This window comes from Balaenoptera borealis (genome assembly GCF_965194805.1).
Source record: "Balaenoptera borealis genome assembly, chromosome: 1".
Taxonomy (NCBI): domain Eukaryota; kingdom Metazoa; phylum Chordata; class Mammalia; order Artiodactyla; family Balaenopteridae; genus Balaenoptera; species Balaenoptera borealis.
The window spans coordinates 108493935-108519644 of NC_138860.1; the positions used below are offsets into that span (position 1 = coordinate 108493935).

Here is a 25710-nt window from a genome sequence, read left to right on the forward strand (position 1 = left end):
GTAGATATTAGGTGGAACTTTGGCTCAGGGCTTATTATTCAGCCCTTCTATTGAAATAGTAATAACTCTTACACTAAGCTTGATGTGGAGCGAATTTTATTCTGAATTTAGCTGGGATGTTTGAGTACCCAGGCATATATTATTAAAGCCATTAGAGGGACGTTAATATATGCTATAATCCATATCTAAGAAAATCATGACGGAAAATATTACATATATGAAAAATGTGGGAGAAAAAGGAGCAAAAACACAAACAAAATGCCCATAATGTGATTTTTCTACCATCATATATATTTAACAAATAATCTTAAGACTTCATAGTATATCAGCCACAAAATGTTTTTGATGTCTGTAGTTGTCATATAATCCCAGTTTTAGTTAAGTTTTACACGTCTTGGTCCAATTTCCTAAGTCATAATGTAAGCAAAATTTTAACATTTTGTCAAAGAATCTTTCTCCTTGTTCTTTCTGAGAGTGAGTTTTTGATTTGATGGCAAATGTTTGGGGGTTTTAGGCTTTAGAAAAGGGAAATTTGACTAGATTCCCCAACATAGGGAAGAGTTCTTGTGCTTGCCACTCCACTGATTATAGTTTTTATTGCTTTGTTCTCATTTGCACCATGGAGCTACTTACTGCATAGTTATGGTTATTCTCCCCCTGTCCCACAGTGTCTGGCTACAGTAAGTAAAGTCTTACTGGTCCCAGTCCCAGTAAATTAACACTAGGAGTTAAGCTACTTGTCTTTCCAGTTTTTGATACACAAAAGTATAATTCAACTTTTTTGATTCCTCAGTTGCACGCTGTTGCCTGCTAGGGTGGAAACAGACTGAGAAACGCAAAATATCTGTGCATCCTTTCTATATGTTACAAATTCCGGGACATGTTCACTCTATCAGGGTGGAAAAATTGGGATATTTTCAATCCCGTTTGACAAATCACATAACGCCACTACTCAACTACGCACACGCACACACACACGCATGCACACAAACACTACCTCAGGAAGGATGGGGGTCTTTCTTCAATTTTTTTGCTGAGTCAATTAGTAAACCAAACCTAAAGTCAAGTATTCTGAGTATCACTTCCACTGATAGACTCATTGGCAGGGCACTCCACTGCTCAACTTTGGAAATTGTAGTATTATTCAGTTTACTAAAATTTTATTTAGAATATTTGGACCTGTAGTTTTCTTTTATGTCTAACCTTCATTGTATATTGGTATTGAGGTCATTTCAAAAAATAAGCACTAGAACTTTTTATCTTTCTTTATGATCAGAAATAGTTTAATAAAAAATCTACTCTTTGAAAAATAAAATTCTAAAACTTCATTATCCATTACTTTTAATAGCATCTAACTCTACTAACTCTAATAGTAATACCCACTATTAGATACTTAGTATTAAGTACTTTTAATAATATGTGTTTATTTAATTGTCCAATTTATTTCATGGTATTTGATATGTTCCAGAGTTCTGAATATTAGTTATTAATCTCACCTTGGTTGTCCCCTGGTTGTAAACTTTCAAATGGTTCCTTTATCTGCCAATAAAATTAGAACTAGTATTTTAGTAAAACAAAAATGCCCTCCTATGTTATATGCAGAGTCATTTTATCCCCCTACTTTCTCTTTCTATTCTTTGTTTTGCACTTTATACTCCAGAAACACTACATTTTCAAGTAGTTCTCCACATGCAGTATGTTGTTCTGTGCCTTTGAGGATGGTGCTGGTTCTGCCCTTCATTCTCAAGAGACGTTAGAGCATAGCTGTTACACGTGCTGGTTCTGCAGTTAAATTACATATTTGACTTTGGTAAAGGTTGTCAAAGCTCTCTTGTCCCTTACTATCATCATCTGTAAAATGAGGATAAAGATAACCACCTCATAATGCTATTGTGAGGATGAAAGAAGTCCATCTATGCAGTATTTAGAAGAGAGTCTTGCACTTAATTAGGTACTCTATGCAAGTTAGGTGCAATTATTGTTTTAATGGGTAAACTTTGTTCTTCTGCTATGAAACAGTTTAGAGACTTTTGTTTTTAGGAACATGTTGACTTCAGAACTCAAAGAAACCTACCAGACATTGTGCTTCCTTATTTATAATGGTAAATGAGTGCAAAATTGCAGCAAAGTCATGTATTTTAGAGAGTATATACTGGCACATACCTGAGAAGTAGACCCCTTTACTTCACTCAAGTGGCTAGTCCCTGATCTTCATAAGGTTCATCTTCCGCCCTGTGGAGGGCAGGCATATTAAAGTCTCCGGCATACTAGCTACCCCTTGCTTATGCTGTCCAATCTGCATGACGTTCTTAGTGTAATGGATCACTATGATGTTCTGTGGTATGGCCAGGTCGTTTCAGATTATATATATTATTACAGAAGAGAGTTGACATATTCCTGAGGCAAACCTGTAAATGAATATTCTTATCTTTCCCCCATGAACGTGAACTGTTTCTGATCCCTCTTCCACAGAAACATGATGAAAAGTGTGCATTCATCATATCAATGGCTACGTGCAGTGTACCTGTGGCCTTACTAATCTGCAATAATACCACATCTGTCACAGACACCGCAGTCAGGGCTACACTTTGGTCAAGCCTGCAGGAGTTTACAGTCATTCTCCAGAAATCATCTAGTCTCAGCAGGGCCAGACTGGGAAATAAAACAGAAGTATAACATGGACCACCACCATCTTTCCCCATCCCACCGACTCCAGGCTATCATTGTGGTTGATTTACTCTCTCGACCAGGGTTTCAGAAGTTTTCTGGCCTTCCCAATATTATAGCTATAATAGCTCTTACTTTGCAGACCAGAGACCCAACATGGGGATTCTTTCTACTGACATGTATAACAATTTTTATTATACACTTGGAGACTTGGGAATAACCACTAACTGGATCTGTGATCCCCTTAGGCCCACTGTGAACCAGACTTTATCCAGGTTCCATTTTTCACCTTATCACTGTAGGTCCCCACTCTTCAGGTGTCAATGTCAGTGAAGAACCTTGTCCAGTGTCCTTGAAATGTGTGATTATTCCCCTTTCCCCAGTGTACAGTCACCTGGGTAAATGGCTATAATTCCCTTTGGAGAAGGAATAGAGGAATCATTATAGTATTTACTTGCCAGGATGTTTCAGGGTCTTTCTTTCTAGGGACCTGACCACCTCTTCAGTCAGCAGATTCAAGATCTGAAAATAGGCTCATGTCTGGGAATTGAGCAAAGTACTGTGATTTTTAATAGAAGTATCTACACTCTGACTCTTGACTTTACTCATCTTCCCTGGACAGTGTCCCCTACCAAAATCCTATCCATTTTTTAAGATGGCTTTATTGACAGGGAACTATTTTCAATATCTTACAACAAACTATAATGGAAAAGAATTAAAAAAAGAATATAGATATACACACATATATATGTTTAACCAAATCACTTTGCTATACACCTGAAACTAACACAATATTGTAAATCAACTATACTTCAGTTTAAAAAGGGCTTTATTGAAATCCCACTACTTCTCTTTTTTCTCATCTATATGACTGCAGCCAAAATGAATTTCTCCATCCCTTGAGTTCTTGTAGACATGTGCTGATCACACTCTGTTATTTATTATACTTATTTCTGTACATCTTCTGCACAGATCTTGACTGCACATTGAGGCAGAAACTGTCTCATTTATCATTTTATTCTTTAAAATGCCCCACATAGTGCCTTGAACATACTAATTAAACTGTGAAAAGCTACTGACTTGATTTTAAATACACTAGCTTTTCTTCTGGTACTTAATTAAAAGGCAAAAATGCATTTAGCTATGAAGTAAAACATGTTTGTTCTATTTATATACTATTTAGTATACATAAGCCTATATACTAAAAGACAAACATATTTTCATATCTATATATGGAATCATACATATGTGTATATGGAGTTTTTATTATTTTTGATGTTAAAGATTAAGGTTTTAGTCATTCAAATGCCAAAATACAGTTACCGAAATGTTTTTTCTTACAGATAATTTGTGGTAAAAGCCTCTCAGTGAATGAAATTACTCTTAGCACTTTGAAAGAAGAAGGGTACAAAGCTGCTTTCATTGGGATAGGTGAGTAGCTTACTTTAAAATATTTTTCTTCATAATATTTTTTTACTTCCTGATAATATCCAGAAGAATAACTACCTTCAGACATTTTCATGGTAGAAGTTGTGTTTGTTCAGGGAGGAGCAGACAGAAATGAATGGCCAAAGAAAATTTCCTATTTTGTAACGTGTTGTACTGCCTCACCTCATTATGGATTGACTTTGGCAAGACTGTCTTTATCTTCCCATTCTCTCACCATACTCTCATCACCAGCGAACATCTAAGAAGCAAAGTGTTTTCAAGTCATGCCACAGAAGCTCAGAATTTGGGCTTAGAAATATCTTGATGCTGTAGCTTTCTCTTTATGATTAAACAAATTGGTTAAGTTGATATTAAAGGAGAGAATTAGCTCATTTTCTTTTTCTATTTTTTTCAATATTTTCTAAAGACTTTTCATATTTGGCTGAATTTTAAAGATGTTTAATCATAGTTCTGAATGTCACATGGACAGTGTATAACTGCTAAGGCAATTAATGTATCTTATGGTTCCATATTTTGCCTAAATATCCCACGGAGATTGAGTTTTCTAATACTTTTCCCTTCCACTTCCTGTATACTGAGAAACCAGAAAGAGCAAATGGTTGATTTAATTTATTCTTTGTCTTATGAACTTTGTATTTATTCTCTTATATGATCATACTATGAACAATTATGGCGTATAAACTAAGTGCATCCTCATGTCTTTTAGTTTGTCTCCTCTCTAGTTCATATTCTTTGAATAGGAATGTCTAATAAACCTGCACAGAGGTGAAAACTGTTCCATCTCTTTAAGTAATCACACACTGGATAACATTTGTTTTAGGGCTCTCTTTTTTCATAGTGTTTCTGGAGTAAAATAATCAGGAATGCTTTACTGCCTACTAAATTTTCTTATCAGGACGGTATGTGTTCTCTTACTAGATAATTGATACCAAGTCTAAGACCATCTCTGTCACTCCCTTTACTTAGATGAAAAATTATGAACAGGAAGATAAATTTTCCTGCCTTCTAGCTCCTAAATATCTGTACTGACCCTCCTTTCTTTCAGAAACTTGAGTGCCATTGTCAGCAGTATTTCCCTATGTTATCTAAGTACAATAATCATGTGTAGATACAAAGAGGAAAGAGAAAATATCTAGAGATATATTCTCTAGGTTCCATTTTTAGCAGCACTACCCTTGATTTTGGTTTTATTTTTCAACATTACATTTGTACTGAGAATTTTACTTAAAGAAATTGGGCAAGTATTTTTTGATGTATATTCTACTAATAACCAGCAAAATTGGATCAGTAAGTTGCTGTTACTCTCAACAAATGTGTATTAAAAAATGTTTGGTTAATAATAAATGAAAAATTTAGTCAGGCAATAGAGCTGAAACATTGGCAGTGTTTTCAAATAGCTATTTGAAATTCACCATTGTGGTTTCCTACAGCAGTTGTAATGTAAAAGATATATTTTCTATTAATGGAGTTGTATATGCTAATGCAATTTAGTGTATCTCTATGAACTTTGTCTACAAAGAATCTCTGTACTGAAGAGATAAGGGGCCAAATAAATAACCAATACATTGAAATATCTCCAAATTAATTGCTCAAGAAGCAAATTATAACAAAATTTGGAAGAGCTGAATTTTATCACTCTGAGTGTTTTCAGCCATGGAGATATCTTCCATCTGCAAGAATCAGGAATGTTTCAGAGTTTTCTTTTCTTTTATTCCATTAAGTCCCCTTACATATGTTATTTGATAGTGCTACATCCCATTCACAATACTCCATTTGACTCTGCACTGAGGTGTGAATAAAACATTTAAAATGTGAAGTCCTTTCATATTTATGTTTCTGTGCATTTTCATGCTGAGAAGTGACTCTTTTGACATTTTGGTGTAGTGATGTGTAGAATGCAGTTATGTTCTATTTCAGTATTTTGTATGAAACGTATACAAGAAAGTTTCATTTTGTCAAAAAAAAAGGATCTGTGTGTAGAAGACAAGTAGCCTTATTCTCCAGGAAGTATTTATTTGACACTCTTGATTGCCGAGTTGGGAATTTGTGACCTTTCTATTACCGTATAACTGCCTATTACTTAGACAGCCTCACATCCTTACATGCTTTTGTTCATTCACCATGCTTCTATGTTGTAATTAAACTTCACTCACTTTGTTTATCTCCTTTTTCCCACTCAGTATAGAGGAGTACATTTTGGAATAGGAAATCTACATTACTTAGGATATAGGTTTGGCCACTTTAAGAAAGGAAAATAATAGAGGCTTAAATAAGATATAAGTTTAGTTCTCTCTCATTTTAACAGTATGAACCATCCTCAACACCTAACTTCCATCTTTGGTTCTCAGGTGGCCAATATTTCCACATTCCTGCCAACAAAAATTGGAAATAAGGAAGGGGACTCCTTTCCTTTTAAGTTTATGACCCAGAAATTGCACATATCACTTCTGTTTGTATCTTATTGTCTACATCCTTGTCACATAAACATACCTGGCAGCAAAGGATGTTGGGACATAAAACCTTTAGCTGGGTGGACATAATGCTCCATTAAACTTCTATTTCTATAGAGAAGGGGGATAATAGATATAGAGAGAGGAAAAAAATACAGGTCTCTGCCATACATGTGCATCATCATTTGTATCTGACACATGGAATCCTTATTGAGAGAAATCAGTAAAGCAGTTAATAGCAAAGAAAAAACTCTTGGAACTTAGTACTTGCATGCTGGTTACATAGGTTACTTAATGATAAAAGAGTATTTTCTCCTTCTGTAATTGGGAATACCGTATTATAGCTCTTCTGTAATTATAACTACTGTCTCATCCTATGTTAGTTTGTCTAAAAGAAAAAAAGTTATTTTTTAATTAAACATGACTTATTAAGGATAGCTTTATAAATCCATTGCATTAACAGAAGTGTGTTCTCATGTTTCCTGATTTTTAGTATTGTGTATAATATTGCTGGTGAAAACTTGCTCACTTTTAGGTTTTTCCCTAACTAATTCCAGAATCCATTAAGGAAATTATCTCATTGTGTGTACATCATTGTGAGACTGAAAGAGTACGTCTCTTTACCCATGAGATGTTTAGTTTTTTCTAAGTGAAATAAAGGTAAGTGAGATAAAGCTCTGTGTCTTATTCAAACTGGATTGAGTTGTCTTTGAGATAATTGGTATTTTTTTAAAAGACTCTAAATTTTGGGTATTTTTACTGAAATAAAAGCACCGGCACAGTGTGTTACTTTCAGTATTCAGAAATAGAGTTAGAACATCCTCTGTACGAGGTTTTTTCAGAGTATTTGATGGCTTTCTTTGGTTGGTATTGAAATCAATATAATGGTTTACAACCATGATTTTTTTATTATTAAAAAATGAGCACAAACAAATAGAAAATATCAAAAAGTGTGCTGCACATTGTTGTGGTGTTACTTTGCGAAAAATATTTTTCCATCATATGTGTATTTGTTTTTGGTGTATGTGCTTGCACGTGCATACTGCATTATATGGAAAATATGTTTTTAAGATGTGGCTTAATAGTCAGTGCTTGAAAGCCACTGCTCTACGTTGTAAAGACCCTCAAGTACTAATTGCTTTTTCCCCATAGTATGCCCAACACCTCTCAATAAGCAGCTGTTGAGTGAATTAAATAAGTATTGAGTGACTATAATGTTCTAGGTATATATTTTTTTTAAGTTCTTTGGGTGATTATATTCTGGAGCCAATCTAAGCATCACTGTTCTAGGTGACTGAAGAATTGAATCCTTAATCTTTGCTTCAAAGGAGCCTATTTCTCTTCCCATTTCTGATTGTCCATTTTATGGTACTTTACCTCTTATATTCTCACAAAACATGGCAGTGATGAAAAGGCTAAGCAAGCATGTCAGGGAAAGAACATCCACTAAGACACCCTCAGAAAAATGGTAATACTTTATAGATTCTTCTGGCAAAGTATTTTTTTTTCTGAATTGTTGTTTTTAATACTTGAGAGAGGGAAGAAATTACGGGGTGAATACCAGTAAAATCCATAATTACAGTCACAGTAAATACAAAGGAAGCAGAGGCTGCAGGAAGATATTATAGAGCTGAATAGTCTCTGTCTCACCACTATATGCTTTACTTGTGTTGACTCTTGAATTCACTTCTCACTATCACTATTCGCCTCTCTTCATGTTACTAGGCTACTCCTTAGCCTCCTAACCAGTCTCTTTGGCCACTGTTAACCACACAACAGAAATAGTGATCTTTCTAAAATTAGATCTCATCATGTCATTTCCTCATTTAAATCGCCGCTACCCCCCACCCAATTAGCTCCCTATTTCCTTCAGGATACAGGAAAAACTCCTTAAACTAAGACTTTCAAGGCTCTTCATGATTTATTCACAACTTATGTCTTAGTCACTTATAAAATTGGGTGTTGCAAACATGTGAAATGTTTTCACTTTTACCTCATCTCAATTTTTTTAACTTGGTTTTTGGACCTGGTGTTGCTTGGATCCAGAACTGTCATTATTTTCATATTTGAGTTCTTCCATATCCTTTTTTCTACTTCATGGAGTTCTCTCTACTTGTGACGATCCACTCCCTACCTTCACTCTTTAGCCTGGATGAATGAAGCCACTTCCTTACCACCAATCCTCACACCATTATGTCCCTGTTCCCTCTCTGGATGTTCAGATCAGATTTTAGCACTTATTTCCATGTATTATAATTGACTGGTTACATGTCTGTTTCTGCTAGTAGAAGTTAAACTCTTGTAGGCTGAAGAGTCTGTCTGCCTTACTCACTGATAAATCTTCAGTGTATAGTGTAGTCCCTGGCACATAGTAGAAAGTCTATAAATATTTTTAAATTATTGATTTTAATGCAACTGTTTTGACTATTTGCCAAAATAAATTGATAGGATGTTAAAATATGTTGGCAATTCTGGAGTATTATAATATTAACCAAACACAAGGGAAAATAGCTACTACATAATTTTAAAGTTGGCATTACACTATAAATGAAATAAACAAGTAGGAATAGTGATATGACTGGTGGTGATAATGCTAGTAGTAGCAGTATTAGCTAAAATATTCCATTCTCAATTTTTAATATAATTTATGACATTAACTTTTAAAATGGCCCTTGAGGTAGATATTATTAACTCTATTTTATGGATAAGAAATAAAGATTAAGCAAAGTTAAAGAAAACAAGTAAATAGCCAACAAAACGTGGAAAGTGAGTTATATAGAGAATGTAGGAAAAATGTAATAAATGCAAACATCCATACTTCGACATAAAAAGCTGTTTCAGGGGAACCTACAAGGTGGCAGATGAGTAAGACATGGAGATCACCTTCCTCCCCACAAATACATCAAAAATACATCTATCTACCTGTGGAACAGCTCCTACAGAACACCTACTGAATGCTGGCAGCAGACTTCAGACTTCCCAAAAGGCAAGAAACTCCCCACGTACCTGGGTAGGGCAAAAGAAAAAAGAAAAAACAGAAACAAAAGAATAGGGATGGGACCTGCACCTCAGGGAAGGAGCTGTGAAGGAGGAAAAGTTTCCACGCACTAGGAAGGCCCTTCATTGGTGGAGACGGGGTGGGCCGGGGGGAAGATTTGGAACCATGGAGGAGAGCGCAGCAACAGGGGTGCAGAGGGCAAAGCAGAGAGATTCCCGCACAGAGGATCGGTGCCGACCAGCACTCACCAGCCTGAGAGGCTTGTCTGCTCACCTGCTGGGGCGGGCAGGGGCTGGGAGCTGAGGCTCGGGCTTTGGAGGTCAGATCCCAGGGAGAGGACTGGGGTTGGCTGCGTGAACACAGCCTGAAGGAGGCTAGTGCACCACAGCTAGCTGGGAGGGAGTCCAGGAAAAACACTGGACCTGCGGAAGAGGCAAGAGACCATTGTTGCTGGGTACCTGAGGAGAGGGGATTCAGAGAACCACCTAAACGAGCTCCAGGGGTGGGTGTGAGCCGCGGCTATCAGTGCAGACACCAGAGATGGGCATGAAACTCTAACGCTGCTGCTGCAGCCACCAAGAAGCCTGTGTGCAAGCACAGGTCACTATCCACACCTCCCCTCCCAGGAGCCTGTGCAGCCCGCCACTGCCAGGGTCCGATGATCCAGGGACAACTTTCCCAGGAGAACACATGGCATGCCTCAGGCTGGTGCAGTGTCACGCCGGCCTCTGCCACCGCAGACTCACCCTGCATTGTGTACCCCTCCCTCCCCCCGGCCTGAGTGAGCCAGAGTCCCCGAATCAGCTGCTACTTTAACCCCATACTGTCTGGGCAGGAACAGACACCCTCAGGCCACCTACGTGCAGAGGCGGGGCCAAATCCAAAACTGAACCGCGGGAGCTGTGCGAACAAAGGAGAGAAAGGGAAATCTCTCCCAGCAGCCTCAGGAGCAGCGGATTAAATCTCCACAATCAACTTGATGTACCCTGCATCTGTGAAATACCTGAATAGACAACAAATCATCCCAAAATAGAGGCAGTGGACTTTGGGAGCAACTGTAGACTTAAGGTGTGCTTTCTGCATCTAATTTGTTTCTGGTTTTATGTTTATCTTAGTTTAATATTTAGAGCTTTTTATCACTGGTAGATTAGTTTATTGATTTGGTTACCCTCTACCTTTTTTTTATATATATATATATATATTTTTTTTTTTTTTCCTTTTTCACTTTTTGTGAGTGTGTATGTGTATGGTTTTTTGTGTGATTTTTCTTTTACCATTTTGCTTTTACCATTTGCCCTAGGGTTCTGTCTGTATTTTTTTTTTTTTTTAAGTATAGATTTTAATGCTTGTCATCATTGGTAGATTTGTTTATTGGTTTGGTTGCTCTCTTTCTTTTTTTTAAATTAATTTTTAATTTCTTTATTTTAATATTTTTTTATTTTTTACTTTAATAACTTTATTCTTTTCCCTTTATTTATTTATTTATTTATTTTTTCCTTTTCTTCTGAGCCGAGTGGCTGACAGGGTCTTGGTGCTCCGGCTGGCTGTCAGGCCTGAGCCTCTGAGGTGGGAAAGCCAAGTTCAGGACATTGGTCCACCAGAGACCTCCCGGCCCCACTTAATGTCAGTCAGCGAGAGCTCTCCCAGAGATCTCTGTCTCAACACGAAGACCCAACCCCACTCAACGACCATCAAGCTCCAGTGCTGGACACCCCATGCCAAACAACTGGCAAGACAGGAACAGAACCCCACCCATTAGCAGAAAGGCTGCCTAAAATCATACTAAGTTCACAGAAATCCCAAAACACACCACTGTATATGGCACTGCCCACCAGAAAGACAAGATCCACCCCCACCCACCAGAACACAGGCACCAGTCCCCTTCACCAGGCACCTACACAAGCCACTGAACCAACCTCACCCACTGGGGACAGACACCAAAAACAATGGGAATGACGAACATGCAGCCTGCGCAAAGGAGACCACAAACACACCAAGTAAAACAAAATGAGAAGACAGAGAAGTATGCAGCAGATAAAGGAGCAAGGTAAAAACCCACCAGACCAAACAAATGAAGAGGAAATGGGCAGTCTACCTGAAAAGAATTCATAGTAATGATAGTAAAGATGATCCAAAATCTTGGAAATACAATGGAGAAAATACAAGAAACGTTTAACAAGGACCTAGAAGAACTAAAGAGCAAACAAACAATGATGAACAACACAATAAATGAAATTTAAAATTCTCTAGAAGGAATCAATAGCAGAATACCTGAGGCAGAAGAACGGTTAAGTGACCTAGAAGATAAAATAGAGGAGAAAACTACCACAGAGCAGAATAAAGAAAAAAAAAATGAAAATAATTGAGGACAGTCTCATAGACCTCTGGGACAACATTAAACGTACCAACATTCGAATTATAGGGGTCCCAGAAGAAGAAGAGAAAAAGAAAGGGACTGAAAAATATTTGAAGAGATTATAGTTGAAAACTTCCCTGATATGGGAAAGGAAATAGTTAATCAAGTCCAGGAAGCACAGGGAGTCCCATACAGGATAAATCCAAGGAGAAACATGCCAAGACACATATTAAACTATCAAAAATTAAATACAAGGAAAAAATATTGAAAGCAGCAAGGGAAAAGCAACACATAACATACAAGGGAATCCCCATAAGGTTAACAGCTGATCTTTCAGCAGAAACTCTGCAAGCCAGAAAAGAGTGGCAGGACCTGTTTAAAGTCATGAAAGGGAAAAACCTACAACCAAGATTACTCTACACAGCAAGGATCTCATTCAGATTTGATGGAGAAATTAAAACCTTTACAGACAAGTAAAAGCTAAGAGAATTCAGCACCACCAGACCAGCTTTACAACAAATGCTAAAGGAACTTCTCTAGGCACGAAACACAAGAGTAGGAAAAGACCTGCAATAACAAACCCAAAATAATTAATAAAATGGGAATAGGAACATACATATCGATAATTACCTTAAATGTGAATGGATTAAATTCTCCAACCAAAAAAAGTAGACTGGCTAAATGGATAAAAAAACAAGACCCGTATATATGCTGTCTACAAGAGACCCACTTCAGACCTAGGGACACATACAGACTAAAAGTGAGGGGAAGGAAAAAGATATTCCATGTAAATGGAAATCAAAAGAAAGCTGGAGTAGCAATTCTCATATCAGAAAAAATAGACTTTAAATTAAAGACTATACAAGAGACAAAGAAGGACATTACATAATGATCAAGGGATCAATCCAAGAAGAAGATATAACAATTGTAAATATTTATGCACCCAACATGGGAGCACCTCAACACATAAGGCAAATGCTAACAGCCATAAAAGGGGAAATCGACAGTTACACAATCATAGTAGGGGACATTAACACCTCACTCTCACCAATGGACAGATCATCCAAAATGAAAATAAATAAGGAAACACAAGCTTTAAATGATACATTAAACAAGATGGAATTAATTAATATTTATAGGACATTCCATCCAAAAACAACAGAATACTTTCTTCTCAAGTGCTCATGGAGCATTCCTTGGGTCACACCAAGGTATAGATCATACCTTGGGTCACAAATCAAGCCTTGGTAAATATAAGAAAATTGAAATTGTATCAAGTATCTTTTCCAACCACAACTCTTTGAGACTAGATATCAATTACTGGAAAAAAATCTGTAAAAAATACAAACACATGGAGGCTAAACAGTACATTACTAAATAACCAAGGGATCACTGAAGAAATCAAAGAGGAAATCAAAAAATACCTAGAAACAAATGACAATGAAAACACGGCAACCCAAAACGTATGGGATGCAGCAAAAGCAGTTCTAAGAGGGAAGTTTACAGCAATACAATCCTACCTCAAGAAACAGAAACATCTCAAATAAACAACCTAAACTTACACCTGAAGATTAGAGAAAAAAGAACAAAAACACCTCAAAGTTAGCAGAAGGAAAGAAATCATAAAGATCAGATCAGAAATCAATGAAAAAGAAATCAAAGAAATGATAGCAAAGATCAGTAAAACTAAAAGCTGGTTCTTTGAGAAGATAAACAAAGATAAACCATTAGCCAGACTCATCAAGAAAAAAAGGGAGAAGACTCAATAGAATTAAAAATGAAAAAGGAGAAGTAACAACTGACACTGTGGAAATACAAAAGATCATGAGAGATTACTACAAGCAACTCTATCCCAATAAAATGGACAACCTGGGAGAAATGAACAAATTCTTTGAAAAGCACAACCTTCTGAAACTGAACCAGGAAGAAATCGAAAATATAAACAGACAATCACAAGCACTGAAATTGAAACTGTGATTAAAAATCTTCCAACAACAAATGTCCTGGACCAGATGGCTTCAAAGGCAAATTCTATCAAACATTTAGAGAAGAGTTAACACCTATCCTTCTCAAACTCTTCCAAAATATAGCAGAGGGAGGAACACTCCCAAACTCTTTCTACGAGGGCACCATCACCCTGATACCAAAACCAGAAAAAGATGTCACAAAGAAAGAAAACTACAGGCCAATATCACTGATGCACATAGATGCAAAAATCCTCAACAAGATACTAGCAAACAGAATCCAACAGCACATTAAAAGGATCACATACCATGATCAAGTGGGGTTTATCCCAGGAATGCAAGGATTCTTCAATATATGCAAATCAGTCAATGTGATAAACCATATTAACAATTGAAGGAGAAAAACCATATGATCATCTCAATAGATGCAGAAAAAGCTTTCGACAAAATTCAACACCCATTTATGATAAAAACCCTCCAGGAAGTAGGCATAGAGGGAAATTACCTCAACATAATAAAGGCCATATATGACAAACCCACAGCCAACATCATTCTCAATGGTGAAGAACTGAAACAATTTCCACTAAGATGAGGAACAAGACAAGGTTGCCCACTCTCACCACTATTATTCAACATAGCTTTGGAAGTTTTAGCCACAGCAATCAGAAGAATAAGAAATAAAGGGAATCCAAATCGGAAAAGAAGTAAAACTCACTGTTTGCAGATGACATGATAGTCTACATGGAGAATCCTAAAAATGCTACCAGAAAACTACTAGAGCTAATCAATGAATTTGGTAAAGTAGCAGGATACAAAATTAATGCACAGAAATCTCTTGCATCCCTATACACTAATGATGAAAAATCTGAAAGAGAAATTAAAGAAACACTCTTATTTACCACTGTAACAAAAAGAATAAAATACCTAGGAATAAACCTACCTAAGGAGACAAAAGACCTGTATGCAGAAAACTATAAGACACTCATGAAAGAAATTAAAAAGATGATAGAAACAGATCGAAGGATATACCATGTTCTTGGACTGGAAGAATCAACATTGTGAAAATGACTCTACTACACAAAGCAATCTACAGATTCAGTGCAATCCCTATGAAACTACCACTGATATTTTTCACAGAACTAGAACAAAAAATTTCACAATTTGTATGGAAACCCAAAAGACCCCGAGGAGCCAAAGCAATCTTGAGAAAGAAAAACAGAGCTGGAGGAATTAGGCTCCCTAACTTCAGACTATACTACAAAGCTACAGTAATCAAGACAGTATGGTACTGGCACAATAACAGAATTATAGATCAATGGAACAGGATAGAAAGCCCAGAGATAAACCCACACACATATGGTCACCTTATCTTTGATAAAGGAGGCAAGAATATACAATGGAGCAAAGACAGCCTCTTCAATACGTGGTTCTGGGAAAACTGGAGAGCTACATGTAAAAGAATGAAGTTAGAACATTCCCTAACACCATACACAAAAATAAACTCCAAATGGATTAAAGACCTAAATGTAAAGCCAGACACTATAAAACTCTTAGAGGAAAACATAGGTAGAACACTCTGTGACATAAATCACAGCAAGATCCTTTTTGACCCACCTCCTAGAGAAATGGAAATAAAAACAAAGATAAACAAATGGGACCGAATGAACCTCAAAAACATTTGCACAACAAAGGAAACCATAAACAAGACGAAAAGACATCCCTCAAAATGGGAGAAAATATTTGCAAACGAAGCAACTGACAAAGGATTAATCTCCAAAATTTACAATTAGCTCATGCAACTCAATATCAAAAACACAAACAACCCAATCCAAAAATGGGCAGAAGACCTAAATAGACATTTCTCCAAAGAAGATATACGACTGCCAACAAACACATGAACGGATGCTCAACATCACTAATCATTAGAGAAATGCAAATCAAAACTACAATGAGGTATCACCTCACACCCGTCAGAATGGCCATCCTCACAAAATCTTCAAACAACAAATGCTGGAGAGGGTGTGGAGAAAAGGGAACCCTCTTACACTGTTAGTAGGAATGTAAATTGATACAGCCACTATGGAGAACAGTATGGAGGTTCCTTAAAACACTAAAAATAGAACTACTATACAACCCAGCAATACCGCAACTGGACATATACCCTGAGAAAACCATAATTCAAAAAGACACATTTACCCCAATGTTCATTTCAGCTCTGTGTACAATAGCCAGGACACAGAAACAACCTAAGTTTCCATTGACAGATGAATGGATAAGGAAGATGTGGCACATATATACAATGGAATATTAGTCAGCCATACAAGGAAACAAAACTGAGTTATTTGTAGTGAGGTGGATGGACCTAGAGTCTGTCATACAGAGTGAAGTAAGTCAGAAAGAGAAAAGCAAATACTGTATGCTAACACATACATATGGAATCTAAAAAAAAAAAAAAAAGGATTCTGATGAACCTCGGGGCAGGATAGGAATAAAGACACAGACGTAGAGAATGGACTTGAGGACCCAGGGAAGAGTGAGCTGGGACAAAGAGAGTCGCATTGACATATATACACTACCAAATATAAAATAGATAGCTAGTGGGAAGCAGCTGCATAGCACAGGGAGATTAGCACGGTGCTTTTGTGACCACCTAGAGGGGTGTGATAGGGAGGGGATGTAGGGATATATGTATACTTTTAGCTGATTCACTTTGTTATACAGCAGAAACTAACACAGCATTGTTAAGCAATTATACTCCAATAAAGATGTTAAAAAATACATAAAAATAAAAAATAAAAAAAATAAAAAGTTGTTCCAGATGCAATGACTGAAAATGAACAATTTAGCTGATGACACCTGCTTACATGGAGTTGTCCAACTTAATGATCTTGAATATGGGACTTCATAATCTGCAAGAATTAGGCTTTATAGTTAGCATCACTTTTCTCATTGTTACTACCAATTGGTTTTCTCCCAGTACTGTCAGAAAAGAATGTTTTTTAAATGTGATGAAGCCCAAATATTGTAACAGTGGAAGAAGAGATAATTACAATTAAGAAAATCCATTGAGAGATTATGGTGTTAAATTTTCTCTAGTGTGGCCTTTAGTTAAATCTCCTGTGCCTTCTTAGAGCCAGAATTCTTCTCTGTGAAAGTTATTCTTAATTAGCTTCTTAATCAGTAGTTTCTAAATTGTACACAATCATGTATACTTCCTATTTATTTAGAAGAAAATGAAATAGGTTTTTAGCCCACCCACTTAACTTCTGTCTACAGATAAAAACTGAAGTTGTTTAAGAACTATGCACAATTCTGAATAGATTATTTTAAAATAATAAGCCTGTCTTAATTGTAAGTGAGAAAAGGGCATGGATATTTTGCCAATCCACTTTTTAAAATTTGTAATAATGTCTAATCTAGTGTCACTTGTAAGTACTCGGGTATAATTGTGAGATGGCTCCCAAGAATTCAGAAATGAGGGAAATAGAATTCCAGCTGAGAGTTCATTAAATCATCACTTAATGAGTTCAAGCAAAGCCCCCAGAAGGAGATAAAATAGATGTAGGGCAATTAGTCTTTGATCATATTAACATATCTATAGAAAGTGCATCTTAATCTGCAGAAGCAGGTAATAGGGGCTGGTCAACTTTCCAAGCATAGAAAAGGAGAAAAAAAAAAAAAAGAACCTGAGGAAATATTGGCAGTGTCTCTTTAAAGGCACATGAATCAATGAACCTGGAGTTATTTGAGCCCCTATCATGAAGATACATAGTAAGTCCATTTTAAAGATCCCTAAATCTCCTTGTTCTAATTTCAAGTTCACCAAGCTGGCACTGATTCCTAAACAGTTTGATTATATTAGGAGACCATGCTAATCATGTTGGTAAGAGTAATCCTGGTCCCTAGGATGGTTATCACTGCTTCTCTGAGTAATGTGATACTCTAATTTGAAGAACTCTCCACCTGAGATAACACTACGTAAAATAAGCTATAAATGTCTCAAACATTTTTTGTGGCTGTCACTGCATTCAGAATAAGTCCAATTTTCTTAGTATGACTTTCAACTGGCTACCATAGCTGTCCAAATATACCCTTTTTTCCTTAAAACTATACCCCTTATTGACCTCTCCCACTACCACATCTCTAGCCATTCCTCAAAAGTAACCTGTACTTTTATAACCGCCATTATACCTTGGCTTATACTCTTTCCTTTACTGAGAAAAATTTTCACTCGGTCCCCGTATGGTAAAGTCAATACATATAATATTCATCTCAAATGGTACTTTCTACATGAGACTGTCATACTCATCCTGCTGAGATAAATGTTCACTCTATGTTCACACATAGCAAAATGTTTTATATGTCATTTATAGGACTGAATTTAGTTTTCTTCGTATTTTTGGTGTGTTCATATATCCACTTCTCTGCCCCATGCACAAATATGCAATATTAAAAACCTGTGAGAACTGAGATTAGTTTTTTAAATCTTTGTATTCTACAGTTTCAGCACATTTCTTGACACATAGTATATCAATACAGTTTTTTGAAGTAAAATAATTGGAAGAGTGAAAAGAAAAGAGAAATAAAGGAAAAAATGAAAAGTAACATCATAACTTATTGAGAAGTTTAAAACTATACTTGATCATTTAACCTTGTTTAAAATTCATGTACTTTCCAGGCATCTTTTTTTTTGATGAAATGCAAAGACGTGTTCATGGTTTTGATTACCCACTCAAAGGCAATAAATTTAAAATTCTGTTATAGTGAATGTCATTCTTACGCTTATGTCTATCATTACATCAAGTATTACACTGCTAAATTGAATATTAGGGGTTTTTTGATAAAGGCAAAGCTATTTGCTTGAGGGTGTTTAATAAGTGTTTTATGATGAAGATGGTGATACAGGAAAATCTTTTTTAAAAAATGCCTTTTTCTGCTGGTAGAATTCCTGGAATATTGTAGGTGCTCAATAAATATCTGTTGAATTAACCATTTGTTTAATTAAAACATATTGATTGCTTTCATATGGTAGTCAAAGAGGAAGTAATTTATTTAGCAAGAGGGTTATTTTAAAATATTCTGTAGTCCATGTTCTTTTTATTAAAAAATTATAAAAGAATGTAGATTATATTTTAAAATATTGAACACATCTTTGGATGGAGACATGGAGGAATTTTTATTATATTTCTCTCTATATATTTTATGAAACGAAAATATATTTCACTTACTGTAGTTGCTGAAATTAAAGAAGCACCTTGTTAAAGCAGTTTTTTTAGCAGTTCCCAATGGCTTATGGCCAATGGTTACATCTTTTGATGGGTGAAAATCATCATCTGAACTTGGAAGGGGATATTATTGAACATTCACTATGGGCAACACGATGGATGTTTTTAAATGTACTAATCATCCGATAGGTATGGGTTGTCCTCTAGAGGTAGAATGTTGATGTCGAAGGATAAACTTCAGAATAATTAACAAAATTAGAAGTCACTAAGATAGTGGATATTATCATAGAAGTATTAAGTAATGCCACAGTACACAACCTCCATCCCCAACCCCCCAATTCAATGAATTTGAAATTCACAACTACATCGAACACATATGTACAAAACATCAATGATTTCCAATTAAAGATGAGGCATACTACTAGAGAGCTTTATTCATTCTACAAATTACACAACTCTGCATATCTTACCCTTTTGTAAATCACTCTATGTGAAAGTTGGTAAAGTAAGGGAGTCCATTATACACAGTGAAAGAGAGATTAATAAGAGAAGCATGAGAAATGATATGGAAATGGCAGAGTTGATGCAAGGTAGAGGAAAGTAGGTATATTTCTACATATGCTTTAGCATTCTTTCTAGAGATACTTTTTCCGTAGAATAGAAATGAGAAAATTCACAGGCTAATTTGTGTCTTATTTGTCACTTATTTTCTATTTATACAGGTTAGGCTATACCATCTTTGGCCAGCAGCACTAGATCAAATGAACTAATATTCTTTTCCATGGACTTTTAAACACCTTCTTTGACATAAATGCTTAAAAACAGTATGTTCTAAAGCAAGACGAGTGCTTTGAAGAGGAGACTTCATTAAGACATTGTATTTTAAGTAATACATCTATTTTAAAAGCAATTCAATTGAAATTTATATCAAATCAGTTTTTCTCCAGATCCTGTCTTTGAATCGTTTAAGGGGCCTCCAGCAAAATCATGTTCTGAATTCCCCAAGGCTCTTTTGTATGACACAGATTTATTTAAATGAATAAGTGGAAATCAATGGGGGAGAACCTAGTTTGGTTACATTACTCTTTCTTAATTTCTTAAACTCATATTACTTCGTAATATTATTTAAGTTATATAAGGAGTTAATATATGAGGAAAACAATACTTCATGATTAATTTATAACTATTAACTCAAACAACATAAACCTTTAGAGTATATTTTTAAGCATATTTGCCATGGACATTTAAGAAAACAATTTTAAAACAAAATTTTGATTTATTTACTTTCTTATCTCAAAATATGTGAGAAACTTGATGTGTGTTATCTTCTGATTAGCCATGCGATGCCGCCTGGTGTGCAGATGGAAAGAACATTACACATCAGAGGCTCTGTTCATCAGAGGCTCTGTTCACATCCCCTACCTCCCCAAACAAAAACTTACACGACAGAAAATTAACAGATGTTCACTTTGCTTGTGTTACTGAGATAAATTGTGCATCCAACTCTTAATTCATGTTAAATTTGGAGAAGATATTGATATTGAGTTAATCAGTCAAAGATTATGTCAGTACATCCAGTTTAGTGGAAAAAAGTCATAGTAAATGGAAAATTGCTTCCTTGACTCTTTAAGTTCCTATTTTGTACTTCTACTCTTCCTTTTTTTATGTACATGATGGTTTTGTTTTTTGAACCTTAATATTTATACTTTACTGATAAATTTATCAGTGCCAGATTAATGTATTTTTAAATTGACTGCAATTTAGTATCTCTATGGTTGTTTCCCTTTTACTGAAAGGAAATAGTCTTTCTTCTGTATTTTATAAAGACCATACCATAGTCAGGTGCATTGCCACTGTTCTTATTCCTTTAATCTTACCATTGGCTGATCATATTTCAAAGTATATTTTTAAACTTCTACCATATGTGCTAAGGATTATAGATTACAAAATAAATTTAAAGGGTTATGATTCATTTAGAAAAACAATAAAACTACTTTAATGCAATTAATAAATAAGAATTGTGTACATATGAATATAATAAATATAGTAGCTAAATTTCTTGGAGTACTGGCTGTATTCTTTGCATAAATTATTTTAATTATCTTGAAGTAATTTTGGATTGGTATTATTGATACTTTTGTTTCACACATACATAAATTGTGTCTAAAAGAAGTTAAGTAATTTTCTTAGTACTAGAACCTAGATTTGAATGGAGGTCCATCTGAAACCAAAGCCTTTCTCTTAACCAATACAATAAGGTGGCGTTGCTCATATATAATGGTTTAAACTTTTTAAATTCATTTTTAAAAATTGTGGTAAAATGCACATAACATAAAATGTATTGTTTTAACCATTTTTTACATGTACAGTTCAGCGACATTAAGTACATTCACTTTGTTATGCTACCATCACTACCATTCATTCACAGAACAATTTTCAACATGCAGAACTGAAACTCTATACCCATTTTTTTTTTTTTTTTCCAGGCAAGGCTTTAATGGGACTCCTGAGCAAAAACAAGTAACACATTTCTCTGCTCATTCACTGAGGTGGGGCTAGCTGGTTCCTTATATGGGGTGAGGGTAGGGGTGGGTCCAGGTGTTGGGTCTGGAGGGGTGGTTTAGGTGATTTGTCCACCCCTTTGGTGGTGTTGTGGGCAGGGGGCATGCACAGTTCTCTGATTTTGTTCTGGACCCCCTGCTTTTGCTCAGAAGTGGCAGATGGGTTTTTGGTCTTTTTGTATCTTGTTGTCCATAATTTACCCCAACTGTGCACGCATGCACATATTTTTAGTCCCTTATAGTTTCTTTGCATTTTTTTTTAACATCTTTATTGGAGTATAATTGCTTTACAATGGTGTGTTAGTTTCTGCTTTATAACAGAGTGAATCAGTTATACATATACATTTGTCCCCATATCTCTTCCGGCTTGTGTCTCCCTCCCTCCCACCCTCCCTATCCCACCCCTCTAGGTGGTCACAAAGCACTGAGCTGATCTCCCTGTGCTATGCAGCTGTTTCCCACTAGCTATCTATTTTACGTTTGGTAGTGTATATATGTCCATACCACTCTCTCACTTCGTCCCAGTTTACCCTTCCCCCTCCTCATATCCTTAAGTCCATTCTCTAGTAGGTCTGTGTCTTTATTCCCGTCTTGCCACTAGGTTCTTCATGACCTTTTTTTTTTTTTTTCTTAGATTCCATATATATGTGTTAGCATACGGTATTTGTTTTTCTCTTTCTGACTTACTTCACTCTGTATGACAGACTCTAGGTCCATCCACCTCACTACAAATAACTCAAATTTGCTTCTTTTTATGGCTGAGTAATATTCCATTGTATATATGTGCCACATCTTCTTTATCCATTCATCTATCGATGGACACTTAGGTTGCTTCCATGTTCTGGCTATTGTAAATAGAGCTGCAATGAACATTTTGGTACACAACTCTTTTTGAATTATGGTCTTCTCAGGGTATATGCCTAGTAGTGGGATTGCTGGGTTGTATGGTAGTTCTATTTTTAGTTTTTTAAGGAACCTCCATACTGTTCTCCATAGTGGCTGTGTCAAGTTACCTTCCCACCAACAGTGTATGATGGTTCCCTTTTCTCCACACCCTCTCCAGCATTTATTGTTTGTAGATTTTTAAATGATGGCCATTTTGACCGGTGTGAGATGATATCTCATTGTAGTTTTGATTTGCATTTCTCTAATCATTCATGATGTTGAGCATTCTTTCATGTGTTTGTTGGCAATCTGTATATCTTCTTTGGAGAAATGTCTATTTAGGTCTTCTGCCCATTTTTGGATTGGGTTGTTTGTTTTTTTGATATTGAGCTGCATGAGCTGCTTGTAAATTTTGGAGATTAATCCTTTGTCAGTTGCTTCGTTTGCAAATATTTTCTCCCATTCTGAGGGTTGTCTTTTCGTCTTGTTTATGGTTTCCTTTGCTGTACAAAAGCTTTTAAGTTTCATTAGGTCCCATTTGTTTATTTTTGTTTTTATTTCCATTTCTCTAGGAGGTGGGTCTAAAAGGATTTTGCTGTGATTTATGTCATAGAGTGTTCTGCCTATGTTTTCCTCTAAGAGTTTGATAGTGTGTGGCCTTACATTTAGGTCTTTAATCCATTTTGAGTTTATTTTTGTGTATGGTGTTAGAGAGTGTTCTAATTTCATACTTTTACATGTACCTGTCCAGTTTTCCCAGCACCACTTATTGAAGAGGCTGTCTTTTCTCCACTGTATATGCTTGCCTCCTTTATCAAAGATAAGGTGACCATATGTGCGTGGGTTTACCTCTGGGCTTTCTATCCTGTTCCATTGATCTATAATTCTGTTATTGTGCCAGTACCATACTGTCTTGATTACTGTAGCTTTGTAGTATAGTCTGAAGTCAGGGAGCCTAATTCCTCCAGCTCCGTTTTTCTTTCTCAAGATTGCTTTGGCTCTTCGGGGTCTTTTGTGTTTCCATACAAATTGTGAAATTTTTTGTTCTAGTTCTGTGAAAAATACAAGTGGTAGTTTGATAGGGATTGCATTGAATCTGTAGATTGCTTTGTGTAGTAGAGTCATTTTCACAATGTTGATTCTTCCAATCCAAGAACATGGTATATCTCTCCATCTATTTGTATCATCTTTAATTTCTTTCATCAGTGTCTTATAATTTTCTGCATACAGGTCTTTTGTCTCCTTAGGTAGGTTTATTCCTAGATATTTTATTCTTTTTCTTGCAATGGTAAATGACTCTATACGCATTTAACAACTGTCTCTTCTCCCCTTCCGTCATTCTCTGACAACCACCATTCTACTTTCTATGTCTATAAATTCAACTACTCTAGATACATCCTATAGGTGGAATCATACAGTATTTGTTCTTTTTTGCTGGCTTATTTAGCAAATGTCTTCCAGTTTCATCTATGTTTTAGCATGTGTCAGAATTTCCTTTATTTTTAAGGCTAAACAACTTTCCATTTTATGTATTACTGCATTTTGTTTATCCTTTCTTCTGTCAGTGGACACTTGGGTTACTTCCATCTTTTGGCTGTTTTGAACAATACTGCTATGAATGTGGGTAAATATCTTTTAGGTCCCTGCTTTCACTTAATTTTGGTATATACCCAGAAGTGGAATTGCTAGTTCATATAGTAATCCTATTTTTAATTTTTCAAGGAAATGCCATAATATTTTGCATAGTGCCTGAACCATTTTACATTTCCACCAACAGTGCACAAGGGTTTCCATTTCTCCATATCTTTGTCAACACTTGTTATTTTCTGATGTTTTGTTAGTAGCCATCGTAATGGGTATGAGGTAGTTTATAGTGATTTTTAATACTTTTATTTGCATCCTACCTATTACCAACAAAAACTTACAGTGCTAATATAGATGTAATGAATATTAAAAATATATAGGATAAGTGCAGAATTAATCGAGAAGATGGATTAGCAGATAAAAACCTCTCTGAGTAAAAATGAAATTGTATTTATCTTTTTGATGTCATGAGGACCTCAATTGGATTTTAAGCCAAAAGGATGGGGAAAGGGCCAAATACAGCAAGAAGATCAGTTTAAAAGAGGTAAATTGGAGAGAGGAATATTAGAAGACAGAACTTAAATATCTTCTATTTGAGCTTCTATCTAGTGGGAAAAAAAGTTAAATGAGAAGTCAGCAAAATTTTTATTTAAAAAACAGCAAGTATTTTACATTTTGTGGGCTGTAGGTCTCTGCCTTTATAGTGCAAAAGCAGGCATAGAAAAGAGTAATTGTAAACAAAAGAACACAGCTGGCTGTGTGTCAATAAAACTATATTGTAGGTGGAAGGCCAGATTTGCCCAGCAGGTTGTAGACCAAGGAATTACTTAAGAACAGTAACTGCTTATATTTTCTCATAGTTTTGAGACAAGAGAAGCCTTTACCTGGACGTCCACATGCAGTGTAAATCAAGTTAATTTTTTTGTCTAATACCACCTAACTTGTTTTGAGAGTATGGACCTGTTTTTTGAATACTTTCAAGAACACCAATGTAAAACCTGTCTTTGAAGCAGAAGATGTATCCATCACTGATTATTTTGTACTAGCACTTTAAAATAGCCGGTTTTAGGTGGGTCCCCACATTTTCGTGTTCATTAAAGCACCTGGCTTCCTCACATCTTAGTTACTATTTTAGCAAATAACTTATCTGAAACGTGTATCCAGAAATATTTTTCTTCCTGACGCCATGCCTATATTAATTTTTTAAAAACATTACTAACATAGGTAAACCTGCTATTTTTTTCCCTCAGGTTTAATTTTTATCCTTTTAAAGTAGTCTTCAGTAAATAAGTATATACCTAGTTTCACAATCAAAGAAAAAACAAAAACACATCCATGAATTAAAGTCGCAGCAGGAATTGAGAACTGAAATTAGTCAGTTGTCTATGAAGTGATTGATGGTTCTAAGGTGTAATCTTATAAATTGTGATTCATGCTTAGTTTTATGTTTTCTCGTCAATTTTTTAAATGAATTTTTTTGGAGTATAGTTGATTTACAATGTTGTGTTAGTTTCTACTGTATCTCATCAATTTTTGATAGGTAAATAGGAAACATACACAATAAAAATCTT

The 25710-nt window shown here is 35.6% G+C and overlaps 1 protein-coding gene across 5 annotated transcripts in view; it reads left to right on the forward strand.

Moving 5' to 3' along the window:
* The window catches only part of DPYD (dihydropyrimidine dehydrogenase), an 815942-nt gene that overhangs the window by 240567 nt on the left and 549665 nt on the right, over positions 1-25710 (forward strand). For all 5 annotated transcript variants that reach the window (XR_014242114.1, XM_082383233.1, XM_082383234.1 and 2 more), the window contains exon 8: positions 4011-4098. Coding sequence is in view for 4 of the 5 variants with exons in the window: in XM_082383233.1 (XP_082239359.1) it covers positions 4011-4098 (88 nt within the window). In the remaining variant the exon portion in view is untranslated. The remainder of the gene's footprint in view (positions 1-4010; positions 4099-25710) is intronic.